The sequence below is a fragment of the Anopheles coustani genome, chromosome 2 (genome assembly GCF_943734705.1).
Source record: "Anopheles coustani chromosome 2, idAnoCousDA_361_x.2, whole genome shotgun sequence".
Classification (NCBI taxonomy): domain Eukaryota; kingdom Metazoa; phylum Arthropoda; class Insecta; order Diptera; family Culicidae; genus Anopheles; species Anopheles coustani.
Window position 1 is genome coordinate 19495486 of NC_071289.1, and position 22940 is coordinate 19518425.

Below are 22940 nucleotides of genomic sequence, written 5' to 3' on the forward strand. Positions count from 1 at the left end.
GAAAAAACCATCTAGAGACCTACCACCAACCCATATTACTGTGCTGTTTCCTCCCAATTCGGCTGACCTGTTTCTGAAGCGTGGCACGGTGGTTCATGAGCATACAAATTGACTCATAAAATTAAAACGTATCGATCGGGCGCGGCGTGTGTGGTTCCTGCCCCGCGTGGGGTGCCCTGTGTGGAGCCCATGGTGGAAAAAAGTTCGGCACAACTTCTCCAGACTAGACCGAGCCCGACTTCTGCCCGCTGCTGCCGGACTTTGATCGAATTCACTGTTTTCACCACATGATCCTTGTTCGGATAACCTCTCGCGGAGGTCCATCGTCAGCTCGCGGTGGTATATTTTATTTTACTTTTATCTTCTACCCCGTCGGGTGTGTGTGTGTGTTTTTGTGAAGAAAATTATAGCAGATAAATTTTGCATTTAATGAGCTGCTTACATTCGGGTAAATTAACTTAATTTTATTTCATATTTATTCCCGTACGGCCCCCGGAAGGAATTGATGCTGCGATTGTTTATTTGTGTTGATTTGCGCTTGTATGATGGGTAATTTTTGTTTTTTGTTGCTCGATCACATATGCACATTTGCAATTGCGGTTCATTACAGGGGGCATCGATTGGCAGGCGTAATTTGGCTGCAGGATGCAAACTGTTCAATATTGCTGGTACGGTGAGTAGAGTGAATCATTACTGTGGGGAGTCACTCGTGAACTCACCCAAATATTCAATTTAAATGCAACTATACGTTCCTACTTGTTCCATAAAACTTCGGTGACTTAGCATTGATGAAAGAGTAGTAACTATTTTTGGGAATAAATATTTCACTCCAGAAACCCCAATAAACCTTGAACCAATTCAGAGCTGTGCCCCCTTTAACTGGTATTAACAAACTACCTAGTTTTATTTAAGATTTTTCATTTTTTTATTGTTTTCGATACTTCCATCTTCGGAGCCACCGAAATTTACCGGTTAGATAACTTTTCAAATTACCGTTTCGACCCGTGTTTTCCAAAGTCGAATTACCGGTTCGAGAAAATCATGCTTTTGCGCCAAAATGTATGCAATCGTTGTCTTGTATACAATATGGTTCAATATTCCAAAATATCCAAAACCGTTTAAATGCAAAAAGAAAACAACGTCAAATGGCGAAAAAATATCCAGTATTTAGACATAAAACTGAGTACAGCAACAATTTCGTACGTTGATTAAGATGCCCCATAATGGGCTAGTTTATTGAAACTTTAAAACTGTAGTATTTACTGTGTTGAAATCGAATCACTCAAGGTGAATTCGCTAAAACTACGTGTCTTATGATTAATCAATCTTACTTGTAATCCTGGGTAGTAAGCGGTCTAAGCCGGTCGTTTCGTTGCAATCTATTATTTTCACTACATGTTGTGTCGTTAAAACTGGTTGAATAAAATACATTTGTTCATCTGTTCAATTGGAAGACAACTTTCCGTAAGTATAGTTTTACAATGCAGATCCAGAGTACTGAGAGGCGTGATAGGTATTCTTTCCCTGTCTTTTGGGTGGTTTATTTTAAATTTTCTACGAAACACTGCTGCCCCTAGTGGCATATTTAGGATTTCATCATGTTGATTTCCCCATTTGATGGTAAAATCGTAAAATTAACATCTTATCTGTCATAGTCATAGAAGTTTGTATATCTACAGAAAAGCAGCTAGCAGTATCGCTTGCACGCGACACTAGGATACTAATGGCAAATCGTTCGCCGACTGCTTAGTCCGCTCAGGAACATTCCTTTATGCACGATACGCCCTTAGGGTGTGTAGGATTTAAATTCGATATAAATATTTTCCTCCGCTCCGTCCCGCTTGCACAACAGAACATGGTACTTAAAAACTAGATGTACAGCACAACATCACAATCCTGCGTGGCTGGCACTCCAGGCACATGACTTTCGTGTGGAACCGGCGGAACTCTTCGGGTGGTTTCTTTCGTCACCCACCCCCGAAGAGCCCCACGGTCCACGTTGCGTTATCGTTAATAGCCTTAAATCATTGCTACAAATGGGTGCACTCGCGTGCACGTCTTTGCGAGAGACAATTTTGTTCTATTTCTACTCAAAGTTTGTTTGCAGTATTGTTGACAAACGTTTTCGTTTCGATCGGTTTGCCTTGCTTAAGCCAAATAACGTTTGATTATTCCTTTTTTATCCTCCAACTTTCTTCTATCTATCGCAGATATGGTGCCCGAATCCGATTCGGGTGGTTTGCACTCCTATCGATAACAAAACTGAGCAAAGCGCTGGGAAAAGTGGTTGTGCCCGCAAGGAGTGGAGAATGGAACGTGGTTTTGGGGGGAGCGCGGGGTGCACGGGGAAGCAGGACAACACTAGGTAGAATAAAGTTAAAACAACGAAACGCGGCATCGGCTACATCTAGCGCGCTAGGAAGACGTCATTGGTTCTACGAGATCCCCTGGTTTTTCGAAGGAGACAAAACCTCTCGGTGCCGGATGCCATCCTGGCAAGGGTTTAGGTCCCCCCATCATCTCCTCGATCATGTCATGTATCCTTGACCGTGGTCACAGGAAGAACACCCGCTCAACTCGGAACCTCGTATCGATGACGTACCGCTCAGCTATGCCGAGCATTCCAAAAGGACTTGCGCAACAACGCCAGGACTCGGGAAGCTCCGGTAGCATTTAGACCTCCTGAAGGTGCTCGGAGAATTCCACAATACTGACGTACGTTCCGGTGACGAAGCCGACCACACCGAACAGGATGAGGAACAGGTTCTTCCACAGGACCCAGTTGAATCGGCCGTAGCCGGGCTTTTCGTAGAAGGTGACGAGCTCGATCACGGCCGGGAACATCAGTCCGAGCGTGCTGAGGCAGACGGCTCCGATGAGGGTGATGAACGGACCAAGGTTCGGCAGAGCAGCAGCGATGATGACCGTGAGAATCTGTAAAAAAAAACGTTTTAAGATCGGTATCTTTAAGAACTTCCTGATCGATGTCTTGCTTACCACAAGTCCAATTCGTAGCGTGTATTCGGCCGCGTTCTGGTGTTCATTGAAGTTACCCTTGATGTTCTTCCAGATGATTTCCATGGGCACGTAGAACTGCAGGGTGTAGGTCAGGAAAATGGCCAGTGCGATCATCAGCTTCACCATCTGAGCCAAACTGTGGGGAGATTCAATAATTAGTTAATAACCACTTCTCATCTCTCAACGGTTCGTTTATGATATACTTACACATCTTCTACTGGAAGATTCAACGTAATGCTACCCTTTGTTTCATCACCATACTTCAGATATCCGAGGAAACCGACGGAAGCATACAGCATCACCACAACCGACATGCCAGTGTTCAGCACTCCCGGGCACCCGATGAAGTTCTGCGGGTTCTTCATGTTGTTCTCGAGCGACATCACTACACCGATGCCTTCCAGTGCGAAGATGACCGTGCCGAAGAACATGGGCAGATGCTGTACCTCAGCCATGGCCTTGCGTTCCGCGATTGGGGGCAGATCGGACAGGATGTAGTACAGGGTGATGCCAACGCCAGAAGCGATCAGAAGGTTTGCGATCATCGAGAACGGCGTCAGATACTTCAGCTTACGGATGAGATTGATCAGAATCAGCGGGCCCAGCAGCAGCAGGATGTAGATGCGCACGTCCCAGTACGATTGAGTGTAGTGGTCGACGACCTGCTTCAGGTTGGTGGCAACAAATACGATGTAGATGCAACAGCATCCGATCAGATCGATTACCAGGAACAAGTTTATGATGAATCGTGCCAGCCGGGAGTACTTCTTCAGCTGTTCCGGCCCAGCCAGGAACGCCACCTCTGCCACATCAGCAAATCCGAGCGAAGGCAGTTGAGCCCGTCGACACAAGATCTGCGAGCAGCGTACTAGGATATGGATACAGTATGTGCAGATGGCACCGATCGCAATCGTGGCCACCAGCCCGAACCACAGACCGGCGTTCACGAACGCTAGCGGCATAGCGAGGATACCCGAGCCGAGCGAACCCTTCAGCAGGTGCACCAGCGTTTCCATATCGGTCGTCGGATGGGTTAGCTTCCGATGCTCGAAGGGGTTGTACGAGCCGGCTTCCTCGTCATCCTTGATCATATCGACCAACGGGAGGGTCGAGCCGGCGGCCGTCTGCACCGGCACCTCATTCTGATCGGACTTCATGCGGCCAAAGATAATCGCTGGGAGGTCTGACTTACTGCTACCGGTAAATTGGGGCCGGATTTGCTGCAATTGACAAAAATGTAAACGTATGTTATTGATACACACAGGAAAGAAAGAAAAACGAAACGAATTTAACCATTACTCAGGTAAAACAATTTGGGCACTTAAAAATTTTGGTAATTGTAAACAAATCCAAAAGGTTGCTTTTAATTTGACAGCAGGTTCATGGCCTACTAAAGACACAATTAACGCTTCACATTATAATTAACGTTCGCCAAGAACTTCCAAGATGCTCTCAGTAATTAATTATACACCCACCACAACTACACGGCATGATCAGCAGCGGTCAAGAGCCTCAGGATCAGGAAGTCATGCTCGATGACAACTACAACGTGAGTGTTCGACCCTGGATAATTTTGGCAAGCGCCACGGCTTCATTACAAACTCTTCTGATTTGTTTCGTAACAACCCGTGCCGCCGGAACCAGCACATACTATGTCTAAAACGTCCCGAATCCGATTGGGGGTGAATGAGCTCGACAATGTTTTTTTTTCGGAAAGAAACCGATTGCGGCGTAGTTGGAATGGCGATAAAATTAGGTTACCACCGCCACTGGCCGTCCTACCTTTGGACTGCAGAAATTAGAGCGTGCATCGGTGGAGATCACTGAACCACGGGTATCAAGGACTAGCATGTAGTATTGCTACATGCGAGCGTGGTACCACACACCCGTCCTTCGACCTCGACCTTCACGTCGTCTAACGAGCGTCTCGGTTGTCCCTTTGCACTTGTTGCACCGCTGCGTGCAGCATTTGGCAGCGGTTCAACACCACTCACCGTCTCGGCACTTTGGCGCAGATTCGTCCCTTCCACATTCACAGACACCCGACACCGAGAGGACGCTCGCTAGTAGTGCCAGAATATTTGAATCTAGGTCAGACACGTTCCCCCGACACTGAGACGATCGGAACATCTCCACCCTAAACCTTTTGCTGGGGCACTTGGGGCCATGTGGTTTGTGAGGCAGCGTGTCACGCACATGCGCATTTTTCGCCGAGGCATACGGCGTACTCCCGTGTTTGTGCACGTGTGCTATGCTTGGGTTTCTTATACAAACCAAGATGTGGCCGATTGTGCACGTGTTTGTTTAGATCGCCGGATCCCATGGATGCCGGATATTTTGGGGATACTACAGTGGTACACAGCTACAACTACATACAGAGCTTCACGATCTAATGACTACCAGATCCAATTCGACAAGAATTATGTTGGCGGAATGTAAACATTTGGATCCAGCGACCTCCATACGCTAGGCATGTCCGATTCTTTCATGGATTCCTCATGTCTATAGCTCTCATTCTCTCTTTCTGACTTAAACGATCACATGATTAAACTGTTTTAGTCGATGAATCGGAATCACGGGATTGTACTGTACACAGATGAGGATCTTTTTCCGCATTGGGTTAAAAAGTAACGAAAACATAAAACAAAACCGTACGGTTTCAACATCTCGCGCGTGCGTACACTTGAAGACGCGTTCGGGATGTTTATTTTTAAAGTTGTTTAAAACAAAAATGCGAACCGTGGGTGAAGCACAAAATCGCAGTCATGCTCCGCGACTTCAATCTGCCGCTGTATCTGGTCCTAGGTTAATTCGTTGTCATCAAGGCGTGTGCGATCCTCTGCAGATCTTGACACTGCGGTGCGTTGTGTCAAGTTTAAAATATAATTGGGGAGACATTGAAAAGTACAGCCCACGGTGATTCTCCCTTTCTCACGCCGGCCATCTTGATCTTGGTATTTAAAGTATTCCCACAATCCCCATTCGAATGCAATCGTCCGAAGAGATTAATTTTCCCCAAGCGAACCCAAGTTCCGGAACATTCTCCTTCATTAGGACGGTCTTCCGAATGGATGCGCTGCATGCATGGTCGGCCGATCGTCATCTCGTGAAGATGTCACGGTTGGTCATCTGACATTCGGCGACAGTGTTTCGCCAATTGTGCGAAACGCGCAACACGCGTTTGCTAACCGCTTCTCCCACTCTAGCGTTTTTGAAGGGGTGATGTGATCTAAATTTGGAAAAATCTCACAACACACAGGTCGACGGTGTGGGCGAACACTCCTACTCGTGCCCCGAACGCCGAAAGGTGGTACGGTGGACGCCATCGGTTGCGATGTCGCTCCGTAAACAGCGTGCTATTTGCGCGATGAGTTGGTTCCCCAAATATTTACGTGTGGCAACCCCTCCAAGCCGGAACGTCCTATGCACCCCTTACCATCCAACGACGGTGCGCTGAAGTAGGAGTTACCTCAAGAAATCTTCAACTTCAACACCACACCGTGAGTCCCTTGCCCATCGAGATGTTTTATTTATCCTTCGCCAACAAATAGAGGGCCATTTATTGCAAATCGCATTGCCAAGAATCGATCAATGAAGATGAATCGAGGTGCGATTATAAATAGCTCCCCCGGTCCCAAAACCACGAGCACAGGAAGTGAACGAGCTGAATGCCGCAAACAGGGAGGCCATTTGTTTGTTCCGTGGGTGTGTATTTAAAATCCTAATTAATCGTCTTATTGTTTTGTCCAAAAATAACTCGCGATACACTCAAGCGGCGATCGTCGAAGGATTGGCAAACTGCGACCGTCACCCAAGAGACTAAGGAAGACGCAGCGTCCTTAAATGGGCAAGTGGGCCGTAGGAAAAAGCAATGAAATGCACTCGTGGAAAACCGACTTCAGAGTGAAAGTATTTTACATCCATGACCCTTTGCTGGTGGTGCTAAAAATATACAAAGTGCTGAACCATTCATCGCAACAACCTCGCAAGAGGACTTGAAGTGCGAATGCGTGGGAAGTCCGACTACGGACATCTGTCGGGTGTTTCCAGTTTGACGGATATAGTCCCCTGCCTACAATGTTGCTGCAAGTCTCACTCCGAACCGCAGGCAGCTATTGTCACCTACACGAACCTGAGCATCGAAGCGACAATTTTCTCCTCTCGTGTGCTCATGCCCACAGACAGTTCCGTCATTCATCATTCCAGTGCATTTCCAGCATCGCAAATTCCCACGTGCATGCCTTGCAACCCGCTTTGCGGCTGACGGGGCACGTTTTGCGTGTGGGCTCGCCCCGGGGAACCTGAGGATGATGTATCAGTTCCCGTCTGACTTTGATTCAATAAACGCTCGTCAGTTCGCATCTTCCGAACACGATACCTCAAGTGCGCTATTAGCGGGAGCACGTGGCTGGCGCATGCGAACGGCAAAACTCGTTCTACATTTCTACCGCAAACCGAAAACACACTACAATTGATGGTATTTATTTTTCCATTTCCCCGCTGAAGCAAAACGGAACGAGATTTTAATGGAAGTAAGTAACCTTCGGAGTGACACATTAATTTACGATGACCAAACTGCCGAACATGAGTGTTCCAACACATGGTTCTCGCTCACAAGTGGCGTCCAGTTATGCGAGGGAACGGTTTATTACCCTCCGGTGGTCGAGACGTGACTTTTGCCGGAAACCATTTCCCCCCGGATTGTACGGTAGAAAAATTCTGCGAGCCTGACTCACCCAGATCGACTCTGGCGTCGGCTCAATTTCAACCGAACGCTCTTGTTTTATCTTAACTCATTTTGGAATCATCATCGCAAAGGGGAGGGCGTGGGGAGGTAAAAATTTAAATCTAATTTTTGCACGCGCCATTAACTTCTTCAAGGATGTTGGCGTGCCGGAGGAGAGAGAAAGAGAGAGGTGATTATGACAAGCGCCACCCGAAGGCAATTGCTGCCCGCAGATCCGGCTTGATCCGGATCGGGTTACGGAGCGGAGAGTTAATTAGCTCCGGCATGTGAGATCATTTTGCACCGAAGTTAGGAGCGCTATCCACCTAGAAGGCGATGTCGGTTGTCATTATTTATTTTTATCATGGAATGAGTACTTGAATTATTCACTTTCATTTATCTGTATCTGTATACTGCAATTAATATCACGAACAAATGGTTTAAACTTATTTTTAGTTACAATACTTTTCCAGTGACACCAAAATGGAATGCTACAGTGATTGATCGTAATGATCGCGGCAATTAAGATAATCGTTTCAGCACATTTTCACCTGCGGCAATCAAATCCAGGCCAACACGTGGCCAAATGCAGCTTTGACTCTACTTTCAAATACCTCTACCTCTACGGTGTCATTTGCTTTTGCTCATCTAATCCACAACAATTGTTCGACGCGTCGTCGAATTCTATTGCGAGCATTTTACATCCCAACACTATGATAACTCCAAGATGTTGAGGTTTTTTACTGGCACTGAGGTTGTGTTAATAGCCGAACCCATGAAAAGCGTAAGTTGATACACTTCTCTTTTTTTTCTCATACACCACCCAGCCATTTCCGTCGGATGTTGGGTTGAGTCTTTTATGTGTGTGGGGTGATCGAAAAACGCTACGACCAGCGCAAAAAGGTGCTGAATTGGAGCGTCACAGTTCGGCATCATATTGCACCCTGTCTGGGCGACTGCGTGGTGACTTGCTGTCGACGCAGGTTCAAGCAGGTCGTCTGCAGTGTAGGCATTATTGTTTCTGTTGGTTTTTTTTCCTCCTCAATCACTCGCGGAAACGTTTCGCTAAAGGGTAGGAGAATTAAAAAACAAATTTCCAATGCGTGAACTTCAAGCAACAGGGTTCGCTAATATTGTGCATGAACAAATACAACGCGTGTCGTCGAAGGGAGGGACGGTTTGTGTCGGTGTACTTCACAAATGTGTTGGCCACACCCGTCATGGTTGAACGTGGAGAATAATGTCTCCATAAGCAGGAACAATGCGATACGCTGTGAGCTTGCATTATTCATCCAAGACGGAGTATTTATTATAAGAACTTGTCTGTTTAACTTTATTAACATTAAAATATTGTTAAACAACCAACAAAGAGCAGTAATGGGTGGTTGTTGTAAGTTTGAGAAAAATACAGCAAATAATTGCTTATTGCATAATATAAGCACTAGAAAAGTGTCACGCAAGCCGCCGTTTAAGTGGCAAGAACCTTCTCAGTGGCCCTTCCTGAAAGCATTAACAATTATTTAATTAAAAACTTGCGCAAGCAGCTTACTACTTCATGCTTCCGTCACCTTCTCGCGTTTGGAAAAAAACCCTTCTCCCTCCTTTCAATACTCGTTTCCCACCGGCAATTACTATTGACCGGTCCCAATAAAAGTGCAACATGTTAACAAAACTCGACTAGGCTATGAGGACCACAATGGGGGAGGGCGAAGGGGAAAGTAAACACGAAGGCTAAATTACAGTTGCCTACACTCATATCGCAATCTGATAACGCGCCCAACCACCCCCCAGAACGTCTCGTCGCTCACGCATTCCGGATGCTCTTCGCCAGCCGGTTTGAAGCGGCTCGTCGGAAATACTGGACTTTGTCGCACGTGTGGCCCTGGTGCGGTTGTAAGAGTGGTTGGGCAACCCCACTGTAATCATTCCCATCGGTAGCCCGCAGGGGCGTCACATTTTACAATCGTGTAACAGATGGCGATGACGCGCTACAGGCACCGATTTGCCGGTACGGATCGGAACTACGGAAGTGTCACTCGCTATCGGACGCGATAAAAAGGTTTAACGTGGATAAATTTTGCATTATGTTAAAAAGATTCACGAGGCACCATGCGCCTCCTTCCCTCGGCGGAAACGGAAGAACTTGGCGGGAAGGTGTGCGACTTGCTGCTCTGTCGCGTGACGTACATACACACACAACCGCACACACACCAGACACGAAACGATGAGAAGAAAATGCGTAGTACGCAGTCTTCGTGCCGGCATTCATGCGTTTTACCTGGAGAGGGAGGTTATCTCACGGGTGTTTGCTTTTCGTCTTTGTGTACCCAATATTATTTGATACCCTTTTCCAAGGTCAAGAGTATCTAATTTTGGTGAAGGACAACATTGTGTGCCCAAACCTCCCACCGAGGCGCGATGGAGGCGCCTGGGTTTAACGGACGGCACGTGCCCGACTTGCGATAGGCAAGTTTAAATTTGGAAGTGTTAATTTGACACCCCGTTTGCATTACCCCCAACACTTGACACTTGTCTTTTCTTCGGGAGAGTGTTGATTTATAAAGTGACAATAAAGTATAACAGTTGGTTATTTGAACATACTTTCCATCATTTTATTCTCCACTTGAAAAAGTTTGTTATTTTCAAAAACTTATCATTGAACAACCAGCACCATAACATGAATCATTCAAGCATTCTTGTAACCCGTCAATTTCGGTTCATGTGTTATCACACTCCTCCTAATGTTGGCGGACGTGAGCATTGGTACGTGCGCTTTCCCGAACCGTTTCACCATTCGCTTTCGATTTCAGGGGGAGGGAAAATGTAATACGCCATAACCGCCGGCGTGACCTTGAGGGAGCCGGCGCACTGGAGTTCCCTTCCCCATCGTTCTCCGCTCGCAGGAATTCACCCCAACAACATCAATCGCAATCAAAACCTTCTCGCTGACTTTGCCACCCCATGCCCGTTTACTGGAGCTGCTTCCTGGAAGCCAACTGCCGGCCGAGGACACGAACACGGACAGCATGTTTGGCACGAGTGCGGATGAAAGGAAAATCCGGGACCTGTCTTGCGTCGCTTTCCCTCGCAGTTGACCGACAAAAGAGCGCCGTTGACCGCCAACAGAATGTGACGGCGTAGTTTACTGGATGGCGCCAGAAAGAAGGAAAAGGGAGAAAAGGTAAAGGAAGAGTCTCGAAGACGTTCATTGCCGATGGCGCGAACTTCGTACTTTGGACGGAACGTAAAGGTTTGATGTAGTGGAAAACTGATTGACCTCTAACAAATACCCGCACACCAGTGGAGGGAACCACAAATGGAACAGTTACTCAATTACTGGTTTTTCGATGAATGAAGAAGCAAATCGATGTGGACAGTGGCACAACAACTCGGTGGCTCGATGCACAGTGGGCCAGATGTTGCTATCGTGCGGTCAACATGGTGCCGTCTTCCGACTAAAAAGTCCCAACTCATTCCAAAGCGAAACTCACGCGGCCCTGGAATGGGAGTTATTTTCAGTCATTAAAAATCCTGCCCTTTGGAAGGTATTTCCTGCCGGTTTTTATCGTCCCAGTGTGCAACATGTGTTTCCAAGTTGGATGGGGATTTTTTCCCTTCTTGGGTATAATTTAAACCACCCTTCAGCGTCTTGCTTCCAACTGTCGCCGGCTAGACAGTATTGTACGAGCTTGATTGGCGGACAGTGCAGTGGATTAGAGGAGCAAGAATTATCACAAATTACTTTGCAATTTGCCACCGCAACCCGGCATTTGTCCCCACCCACGGCTCGGCTCAAGGAAGTCACTCGAGCTGTGGAGATCAACTAAGGAAACTTTGCGAGCCAGCGAGCGGCCATGAGGCCGATTAGAACAACTCGGGCAAGATTTAATTTTCATAGTTCACTGATTCAACAATTAGTTGACCGATCGTTGATCAAGAGCCGGCCGATCCGAGCCTAATTGGGGACTCCCTTTGTCGCAAAGCGACGAACCTTTCGAGTGAGTGATCGAGATGATCTAATGATCCGCTAGAAAGAGCACGCAGAACCCGGTAATCAACGTGCTTATCTCGTGCACGAGAGAACAATGTGACGCACCTTTGGTTATTTTTGATCGGTTTTAACGATTCATAAATTTTGCACCCTGACAGCGGTAACATTTTAATTTCCTATGGAAGCTGCCGGCTTTCCCTTTTGTTTTGTTTTTTGTTATTCAAACATCACTCTTCCGACTGTCAGCTCAACGTTCGTTTTTCCTTACGGAACAAACGACGGGAAATAATTTGCGATGTGCCGGGCAAGGTCGATCGAAGGATTCCGTTCCCTTTTTTCCCCCGCAAATCATTCGGAAGCGGTGCACGCACCGCCATGCTTAAAGTACACTACCGTCAAGAACGAACGATCGCCGCTCGAGAATGAAGGAACTTAGGCAGCGGGGAGAATGGACAAGCAAAGGTAAAGAAAAATGGGGCTCTTTCCCGAGTCGAAGACATCCGTGCGTCATTTTCGGCTGCTGGCGCGCAAAACCTAACTGTCCATCGCGAAAATGGAAAATGTGGCCGCGGCGCTGAAAGAGGCCTGTCATGTACATGAATGCTATTTTTGGCAAAACCGGCATTATTTACGTTGCTCCGTCGAGTTTTCGGACGGGTGCGTCTTTGCGGTTGTTTTTCTTGTTTTCAAACGGTCGGAAAAATCTGCACCCCATTTTGGTGCGGGAGGAGATAATGGGGGGAGGGTTTGAAACGTTTACGTTTACGTTTACAGTATTTTCTTCCCCTTCCATTTCTTCGCACGAGCGAAAATGGTTTAAAATTAAAACAAAAGCAATCATAAATAAACTATTCGCTGTTGTTCGTGCCGACGGATGGACGCGTCGTATCAACAGTAACAAACCGTCTTACATAATACCAATGCACGGTTTTCTCACCGTCCGTGCAAAACCACAGCGAACCGGTTCGAATCGCTTCTCTTAACGGTTAAATTTATTAGTAGCTCGCATTTGCAAATGCACGTGTAAATGTTTGGGGTTTTTCATTCAATGGTGACTGGGTCCGGTTTACTCTATCGGTGCCAAGTAGTTGAGTGAACCGTGACGAAAAGCCGCGTCAAGGCCATGTAATTCAGAGAGTTACGGAAACCTCTAACACTTCACACAAGGAAGTGAGTGCATCGAATTGCAAAATCAAAAAGTGAAATTATCAAAGATGATATCATCAAGCCTTTATCAACGAGCTTCTAATCGCAACCATCTGCGATTCAACGCTTTAAACCGGTCTTCCATCGAGGCTTATCGATATTCAATCAAAATCCCTTCTTCAGCCAGTTGATTGTGCTTCGATAACGGTTTCATTCGTCAACGCCACCTTTATCGATAGACAGGATACCTGACACTTCCTCGCTCCCATTTTATGATGAAAATTATGTCCATTTGCACCATTCAAACATACCGATGGTTGATGACTGGGCCGGAAGTGCCCTTCCTAGGGTGTAATACTATTCCTATTTATCACCGATAAGCAGATTCTTCGACGCTGTTATGGACACCTTTGGCTCGGGGTTGCATTCCTAGGCAGTAAGTTATGGTGTCGAAGGTTTTTATGTTAACATGGTTGACGATCCGATTGTCGATTGGCGATCGATGATCACAGCATTTAGTCATTCAATAAACCATGTATCTACAAACAGTGTATGCCTCATACAAAATGGGAAGTGTTAATTGCATTTTTAAACAATTCCTTAGTGGTATTTTTCCATGACGAGTTAACTAAACAAACAAACGTTCTCCCGGAACCGCACCACTCCACCGAAGTCATCTAGGGCATGCGACTCGTCGGAAGTTTAGTGAATAATCATTCACTTTGCAACCCACCTTCGAAGGGAGCGTCTTCTAGCATGGCACAATTCCTTCTCTGCAAAACTAGCTTTCTTCAACACACAACGAACGTATCGGCTTGCCCAGTGTGTTCGCCAGCCCTTGGAAGGGGCAGCAATGTACAAACAGTTTCGACAAACAAACGACAGCTGGAGCCGGGTGGAAGTACTTCAGCCTGAACACGACACCTTTGCACTTGGCAAACCTCGCTTAAAACCGATCGTTGAAGCTACATTTACGATCGCCCCGTTCAACCACGTTTTGCATTATCAGCTTTAAAATGAAACGAGCGCACACATGCACATGCACTCGTTTTCGAGGGCAAGCAAAATTAGAAAATTGTGTCGTGTTTTATTGCGACGCACCAGAAAACAGTCAGTTCTCACACTCAACGCCTCATCAGCTCGAAACTAATGTACACTTTTGCAGTCCTATAAAACTCTACTTACAGTATATTCCAGATGCTGCACCCGGCCGGGTGTTTTCTTCTTGTAGTTATCCATGTCCGGTCGTTTTGTGAATCCTTTCACTCAAACGATACAGGTGTGACCTTTGCTTTTACTACCACAACCGGTCAACTGTAGCCGTGGACGCTCGAGGGCGAACTGACCGGCTAAAGAATGTTACACGAGCCGAGAAAACAGACGACGATCCGAAGATGTTCTCGAGTCGAAAAAGAAAAATCACAACCGCTAAAAAAAGATCGCTACTAACACTGGTTACAATTCCCGCGTCAACTTCTACCGTTTACGAGCTGTGTTTACGAGTTTGCACTTTCTTTTTTCCTCTCTCGTGTGCTTGTTCGTACGGAGGTCTCTGTTTTTCTTTCACCGTTTGTCGAACAATTTTTTTAAAGACTTTTTTCGAACAAGATTTTCAACGCTGTTTTTTTAGTTTACTACTTTTGCATCACAAATTAACTTTTCCGGTCCTGCAAAGTCGTCCTTACAACATCCGAAAAATCGCACGTGTTATTGCGTCGGCGTTTCAGTTGGAAAATTCCTTCCGTTAGTGGCGCTTTCTAACTCTCTTTTCCGTAGGGCGGAAAATCTTGCGGCCTTCCTCTTCGAATGTTCGTTTCGAAATGAACGCCACGCGCAAGTGCTGCCCGATCCCTACTACCAATTTTGAATGAACTCAGGCCTATCCCCGTGGATCGGAGCGAGACGCAGCGACTGACTTATGCTCCGTCGCATTCGCGCTGCAGGGCCGACAATTTTCGACCCGCCCGCGAGCGTAACTTATATGAAGAGTGAGCAAAACTTGTATGAAGCCTGAGCACGCGTGGATACAAACAAGTGCGAAGGCCTCAAAGAGCGCAATTCGCTCCATACAATTACACGCTCTCCACCGTACGGCAGTGCAGAGAGTGTACGCGAAGACCCCGCGAGAGCCTTAAATGGCCTGCTCTTGGTTGAGGCCTACGCTAGCGATCGCTAACGATGCATGCAAACGCATGTAGCTAGATATATATTGTACATTTAGCGCGCCATTCTCAAGCAAGAGCGCCGGTCTAGTGGTTAGCGTACACAGACCGGAGTTGGAGAGGTTGGGTTCGAATCCCGCTGTGTGCTCGAGGCATGAGAGTGTTGTAGAAGGCAGAAGAGAGAAGGGGGCCCATCAGGGCTCTCCTCTTTTTCGTTTTTGCCGGCTTTGCTCCGAATGAATTATCCCGGTTTAACTGGACGATCGTTGAGAGAACCGTTGACAAAACCGGGACCCATTTTGTATGGAGAAATGTTCATTTTGTGTTGGATGGGATATTAATATCAGCGGTCGGGAGGTTTGCCGTGAAACGATGTCGCGAGCATTTTAAGATGAACGTAGTTCATGGCTCATGTTCGAGAATCAGTTGTAGTGCAACATGCCTGCAACTGCCAAGAGTTGCAAGCACATGGTTTTGGTGATGTGTTTGTGATTTGGCCGACGAATGAACATAAATATTGCAAAATTGAAACGAAAATTATGTTTACAATAAAACTAAAACACTAAAACACTCGCAATAGCATTTGTTTGGTAAATAAAAGTTGAAAGAAAAGGTGGATTATTTGATGAAAAAGAGAACAATACCATTCAGCATCATTCAGAGGATATGCTTAAACATAAAAGCGATCTTCGACTTTCTGGAACATTCCATCAAATCGCTTTATTGTTGTTTCGCCTTCCTTACTCCTTCTTTATTGGTTTTTCTTTTCTTTGGTATACATTAAGCTGTACATCGCTGTGCATAAACCATTTTTTCACCATCTAGCCATTTTTAAAACACGTTTCTCGAAGTAGAATCTGTGGTTGATCCATTTTCCATCCCATTGAATAATTCTGCTCATTTTTCTTTTTTTTCAGAGATCTTTTGTTTTCATTACCTTTCAGATCACGTTTCCTGCAGCTATAATGCTAAGTAAAACCACGTGCGCTACGGTATGGATGTATATCAAATGTTTAAGCAAATAGTATTGTTTTTAGAAAAAATACTAAAGTAGAAAAAAAACCCGGACTTTAATTATTTGCAATTAGTGACCAAGTCACTAGCTCGCTGTTACGCGGCTTTTCAGGGCATGACGCTGCTTTTCAGGGCATCTTCATGATAGAACACCTCAAGATATTTTATCATACCGTTGAAATACATTTTGCACCCCATGGAGATAAGATACCGCAGCGGTTCAATGCTGTGGCTGACAGGTTACAACCACTTTTATCTTCGTCAAATATTGCACCATCTGAAATGAAGAGGGTCAGTAGAATAACTTGCTCCTCACCGCAAGGGAGGAAAAGTTGAACGTCACCGTAAGCTTCTTTAGTGAATCATTCTGCAATCAGTTTAAAGTACTGGGGAGTAACTAACGTAGGCAAGCATTTTATTTCAGTTGAAATCTGTTTAACCAAAGCGTCACCATTGTTTAAATTATTTTCAAGTATTTTCTAGTATTTTTTTACGTATGCTTAACTGGTTTTTGCATCAATGGAAAGCCTTGAAAAATGCTCAATGAACTTTCGCGAAAACGGGATGACAATGCAGAATGGCAGCAATCGTCTCGTGACAATAGACGCGTGGAAGTTTTGACGAGCGGATGTTAAGCTTTCGCGGTCAGGCACGTGAGATTGTATGCGCTCGGTTGTGTGCCGATTCCGGCTTAAACCAGTTTTGAGTCTCAGCACCATTATCGTCATTTCTGTTCCACATTCTTACCTTTCTTAGGTACGTTCGCTAGGCTACAGCGTGGCATCTTCCACGGAGTGCGCGTCTCTTCAAGCGACCTCATCCTTTTGAACTAGGACCAGGTGGGGGAACCGTGGTCAAGGGGGTCGGAGGCAGATCTCATACATGATCATGCCTCATGCACGGCACGGCGAGCTCTTTTTTCACGGTTCCTTTGCAGAAATGGCCTTCTCAGGTTTTTCGGCTAAGATTTGCACAATGAACCAACGGATCGGGACGGACGCAGGTATGCGGCAGTAAAGCAGTGGAAAATTCCCAAAACTCGTGTCGGTGTATGCGTGCAAGGGTGCAGGTTGACCGGACGGTGCGGTGTTGCAGGGTCTCTTCATCCCTTTCTATGTCGCCCTGAGGGCGATTGCAGGTCGCCCGCGAACGTCGACGCACTGGTCTTTCATGTTGCACGGCTCTATTGCGGGACGAACTTCAGAGCCTAAGCCTGACAGCCGTGATCAATTCTAATTGCACCCCTTTCGATCCTCACTTTGGTTCGCGTTGGTTTGTGCTTAGGCAACCGTCTTTCCCGAAATCAGTGCCAATCAACCTCATGCGCCTCGAGTCGTCTCCGCGCCGCGCTGGCGTTCTATTAACGCGATCCACGCGAAGATCAATCACAATTTCGCGATCCAAATTTTTCGACTCAGTAGAAGAAAAAGAAGGCGAATGTGTCTCCCCAGAGTAAGAGGCTCGTGGAGACATTGCCACACACTGCCGTCGTCATCGTTGGTGCCAAAGTTCGATTCTTGGCAGATGCGTGCGGCTTGATTGGCGATCAATTGGTGAGCGAATTTGTTGGGGTTGATACACGTTGCCGGTTTTAGGCGGATGGAATGTTGCCCGAGCGAAGTTGCGATCAATTTATCCAATTGAGAATGCACGAGCGCTTGGGGTATTTTATAAAAAGATCCATGACCAAGACATACAAATGCGGTGCGAAAAAAGAATTCTGTTTGATGTAGGTTCAACCCATCCGTTAGTTAAAAGAATTAATTTAAAAGATAAGCTACATTAGACTCGAATCTAAAAGAAAATACACGAGACTATAATAAAAATGATTAGGCGTACAAATCTATTGATTGAACATAATTATGAATGTAATTTTTAAACATTATAGTCACGTTTGTTAATTAAAATTATAAATGTACATTTTTCTCTAATATTGTTTTTGATTAGTATGAGCATGAACGAAAGAATGGTTTTAACATTATATTATATCTCAAATTTTGAACAATGTTCAAAAGTTTTAAAAAACAAAAACAATGATAAGATCCTTAAATTATTTTTTTACCACTTAACGGTTGATCGTATTCCGTTATGCCCCGTGTGGCGTGTGTGCTACGTTTGCATAAATTCATTCATGTTCGTTCATGCACCCCGTGCACGATCACGCTTCGCGCAGAAGCGCCTTTCAATCCAACCAAACGACAATCCTATCCCTCTCTCTTCCAATGCTGAATGGCGCCAGGCAAGAGTGCTGGTGAAGATCATCAAGTGGCGCCTAGCGCCGCGAAACAGTGTTTGTTGGGAATTTTCCATGACGTCAGATGTAGGCGACGCGAAAAATGGCCCCACCGGTGTGACAACTAGGGGGCTAAAAGTGTTGCACCCCCAAAGAAGGGAGATGGGGACGAGGTGCCAAGGGCTGCCCAGTTCCAGTAACTTTCAATCATTCCCACACTGATACACGTGCACATATTGAAAACCATTGCCAGCGCTGCATTACGAACCATTTTCGGTTTCTAAGATGTTTGGATGAAAATAAAACAACATATTTGACAAAAACAAGAAGGATAAGTAGTACATTCCCTATTTAAATTATTTAAAACCAAATTAAACTGATCTAAAACATGATGCTGTACCTGCATCACAAGATTAATTGTAGGATATAGGAATGCGCCTGAATGTATGCAAAACACACTCCATGTTTCGTATTCGAGCAGATTAAACAGAAACAAAGGGGATGATCGAGCAGACGCTAAAAGCATATTAGAGGCAGCATGCGTCCAATTTGGCAACATGATCGTTGTTGGCCTGAAAGGCGTTAATTTAAATAAACATTTTTCAAAAATGTTACCTCGATTGTTTACCATGCTTTTACTAGCGTTCATACCGTTTTTCTGCTTTGCGAAATAATGCGAAGCAAACAAAATGGCGTGTAATCTTTTTCGCTAATGAGCAACCCAAACACACGTGATCCAACGTTAGTTAAATCAAACAGCCAATTTGGGTCGAATCGAATGTCTTGAGTAGTTAGCTTTATCGGAATGTAACATCATTGGATGTACCACCTGAAAACACTCGGATCTGTTCAGCAAAAACAAATATTTATTCCTTTATTACCCAGTGGCTCCTTTACAATCTTCAACCGTTCCAACGGAACTCGTTTCATCGTTTCGGAAGTCAACCTAATTTCGGTCGGAAATTTCCACTCCACCCGGCATACAACAGCCCTCTCTAACCTTGCCCCGATAACACGGATTCGGCAAACGACTCTAGCACCTTTTCCCCGGCAGCTCGTTAGCAATGAACGCCATTCAGTCTACGGTTGCCTCGTGTGCTTGAAACGTTCAAAGCTCGCTCAAGGTTCAGTTCATGAGCAGCGAGTATCCGCGATCCCCAAGACTTCGCTCGCCGTGGGTCCAGCACCAGTGAGGAATGAATGAATGTCTCCGGGCTGTTGCAAACGGCAGATGGTTTTAGAAACGTGCACCCTTTCTGCATGTTTACTATTCTTCACTGCACTCGACGAACGCCACGTGATTTCTTTCAGCGGTACCATTTTTGCATAGCGCCTCTTGCACACGTACTCGAGAGATGGACAACTTTTCATCTATTTTGGTACCACTTCAAATTTGCATACATTCACGTTACATTTCAGCGTGTACTCACCTTGGAATTTGGTGAACCGCGTCTGCAGTTATTGATTTAATTTCAGCCAACCTTTCACCACACAAGCCACACGCTGAAGGACAAATTTCACTTCGATGACGAGCCTCCAAAAGTAATTTGGAGATTTTCCACACACACATCAACAACGCTGCCGAGGGATCCACTATCCTTCTGCCGAACGGAAATCGATCGCGAACGAAACAACGCAAAAGCGAGACAAAATTCGAACTGGAAATTCACTGAGTGATTGTGTCCGAAACGACGCACAGTCGAGGCTCGACTGATCGCGCACGTTTGGGGTCCGTCCAGTTTTCGTCAACGAGAGTCCATTCTTTGCGCTTCGGAAGGGTTGTGCGAGGGACCATAAATGTATGCGCAGCACGCTACCCCTTCCTTTACTCATACAAACATACCCCATTGAAGCAGCTGTATCCTCCAGGAAGCGGACAGCATGGGACGAGTGGTAATCGGAGCTTGGTGGTGAGATTTTTCAGTGCGTTTGCAAATTGTCTTTTAACCGGGAAATTTGATCACCCGTTGCCACCGGATAGTCGGCACGATCCTCGTCGCCACCGAGTGCGGGGACATATTTATTGTTCCGTTGAATTTCGTTAGCGTATTAGAACGATGACGGGATTCGTTGTTCGAGTTGTGCCATCCCCCGTCCCAGCGAACCACCACCCATTTTTTGTCGGTTGATGATGATCATTCATTTTCAAGAGCAAACAACCTATTAACGTGGGATCGGTTGCAAGGGGGTGGGCAGTGACGGAACCGTCGAAATCACCTCGTTCTGGTGTCGGTTGGAACATACTATTTTTTGTTAGCAGCACGTGTGGGGGTACGAAAGGTGCGGTGTGTAGGTTTTATGAATGAAATCGCATTCTTTCGGTGGAATGGAATTTATTCATCAAGCATCGCGGCTTTCACTCAGAACAATGAATTTCAATTCGGACTAGTTGACATTTATTGCGCCGTTATGTCGTGGTGTTGGCAGGTTGGCAAATTTTGGTGGACCCCGATCGAGATTCGGACTCAATTGAATTAAAGCTAAATTATTGCTTACCACTTCGCTTTGCTTCGGGATGCTCCGGTTTGGAAGGACCATAAACAAATTGAAATTAATTTTAGTTGGATAACTACGAATTTAGAATGAAATAATCTATTTAATCAATATTGTTAATAAATTGAGAGTCGCGGGGGATCCGCGGCAGCCGAACGGTAGCGCCGTTTAGAAAATCGGCCCATTAGAGTCAGGCCTCACCACCTCGATGGCGTCGGTTCGAATCCCAACCGAGACCGGACCTTTCCCTATATGAGAGGACTGACTATCCACGTACTCAAAGGGAAAAAGTCTTGCAAGACCCCTTCAGGGGACAGGCATGACCAACAAGATCGTTACGCCAAGAAGGAGAAGAAATGGACAGTCATCAACGATTGAAGCTTATTAATTCTATTGCACTATGTTGATAGGGTTTGATTTATGTTCAAAATATAACGGATCTTTTATTCAATGTATTGGTTAGTCGTAACTCCACACTGGTTTGTCGTAAATGCAAAACCTGTTGCAGGACCACCTATCTACCCAGAATCAATAACAGTGAAATAATTCCCACCGGACAACATTTAATCGTAGCGACAAATTAATCAAACATGGTAAAGCATATATTTTCGTTCGATCCGGGAGTTGCTAAATGCCACTGAATGGCCATTGATCGTGCAGCCTGGACAACTGACTTCCAGGTACACTGAGCAACAATGATACTAATCTCCATATTGCAAATTGGTGGTTGAAAAGAATTGAATAAATGCACTCCGCAACGCCCTTCGTCCATTGCAAGTCAGCTGTTTTGCGGCTAGGGTGCCTCCAACAACTCTATAACGTTACACCGATGACGTTCACCCGATGATCGGAGTGTGCAAATGCAAATGGACCTCCCGTTTGCTCCCGTGCGACTGTGGCAACCGGGTGGGGTTTACCCGCCGAGCAGGCGGAACCTTTAGAATCTAGTTCTAAACCTACTCGCCCCCGCCAACCACTCTAGACCAGATCCCTCTCTCTGGTTTGGTGGTGATTTGAAATTTGAATTTTAAATTGCCACTCAAAACCCACGGACTCGCATGGACCAAAGTTCTCCCGCGCTTGGTCTATGGGTGGAGTCGACCGGGTGAACCGATTGGAGAGCTGATGGAGCTGTTTCTGTTTATCAACAGGGTGAGATTTGATTGGACCCATTGCAAATGGACGGTGGTGTAGTCTATGGGACCAGGTGCTTTACGGAGTAAGATTGACGAGATAAGGTGTACCTTTTTTCATACACAAAATAACTTCAACCGAGCGCCTAGACGACCATTTGCAGCCTTCAAGCTCACAATAGAAAATCCCGTCCAGCATAATTACAGAACGTTTAACAGCTGGAGTTAGGCATCTCGTATGGCGGGTGGTCCATTGTGCAGATTGTGTACCGTTGTTTCTGAAGTCGTACCGGCAGCACGTGTATCCGGGATGAATAAAGGCGTAAATAGAACCGAATACGCGATCTAGCGAGTGGAACCGGAGTCAACCATATCCGGTTGCAAAGTTCAACACTCGCCTTCACACAATGGCACTGGAATTGAACAATAATCCGGTAAAATGCGAAATTGGCCAGGGATAGTTGTGTTAACGATATAAATTTAGCTCTGTTGACGATAGTCCCATCCTACCAGATCCAAGACAACAGCGTTCCCCCGAGTAAGACAACCCTGAGAGTCTAATCCATTTGTTCCGCCTGAGCTCCAAGGACTTCGTGACGGTAAGGGTACATCTTGCCACGGTTCCCATAAATTGCACAAAATTCATGAGATAAACGGTTTCAATCTTGTTATCTGCACAGAACCACGTCCAGGGTGTAAGCCCACGGGCGCGAAAAGGAAATCCTACTTATCCCCAAATTTTTATGTTCCCACCGCGTCGGAATGGATACAACGTTAAGATTGGCGTACTTATCCTCAATTGACAAGAAACATTTTCGCCCTCAGGGACATTCCGGTCCGAACGCTTGGACGCTGCGCATATTGTGCTGGATATATTTGGAACATAAATGAGGCTTAATTCGATGGGCTTGAGACTTGCCAATTGCGGCGTGCTACATTTTGATGCGCCCGAGTTCACCTACGCGAGTATTCGCTATGCGTTTGACTTACCACTTTTGATGCAAACGCAAAAATTATGCAATTG

At 45.9% G+C, this 22940-nt stretch overlaps 1 protein-coding gene across 1 annotated transcript; it reads right to left on the reverse strand.

Moving 5' to 3' along the window:
• Window positions 1-1208: 1208 nt before the first annotated feature.
• LOC131262102 (proton-coupled amino acid transporter-like protein CG1139) lies at window positions 1209-14120 on the reverse strand. Its single transcript, XM_058264025.1, has 4 exons — window positions 14067-14120; window positions 3226-4238; window positions 2998-3154; window positions 1209-2934 (listed from the first exon to the last, which is right to left on the reverse strand). The coding sequence occupies exons 1-4, from the start codon at window positions 14118-14120 to the stop codon at window positions 2674-2676; spliced, it is 1485 nt and encodes a 494-aa protein (XP_058120008.1). The 3' UTR covers window positions 1209-2673.
• Between the last annotated feature and the right edge of the window lie 8820 nt (window positions 14121-22940).

Coding starts and splice junctions, on each gene's coding strand:
- LOC131262102 (XM_058264025.1), bottom strand. CDS start 14,120: ATGGATAACTACAAGAAGAAAACACCCGGCCGGGTGCAGCATCTGGAA. Junction 4,239..14,066: donor TGCAGCATCTGGAATATACT/GTAAGTAGAGTT, acceptor TGTCAATTGCAG/CAAATCCGGCCCCAATTTAC. Junction 2,935..2,997: donor CGCTACGAATTGGACTTGTG/GTAAGCAAGACA, acceptor TTTTTTTTACAG/ATTCTCACGGTCATCATCGC.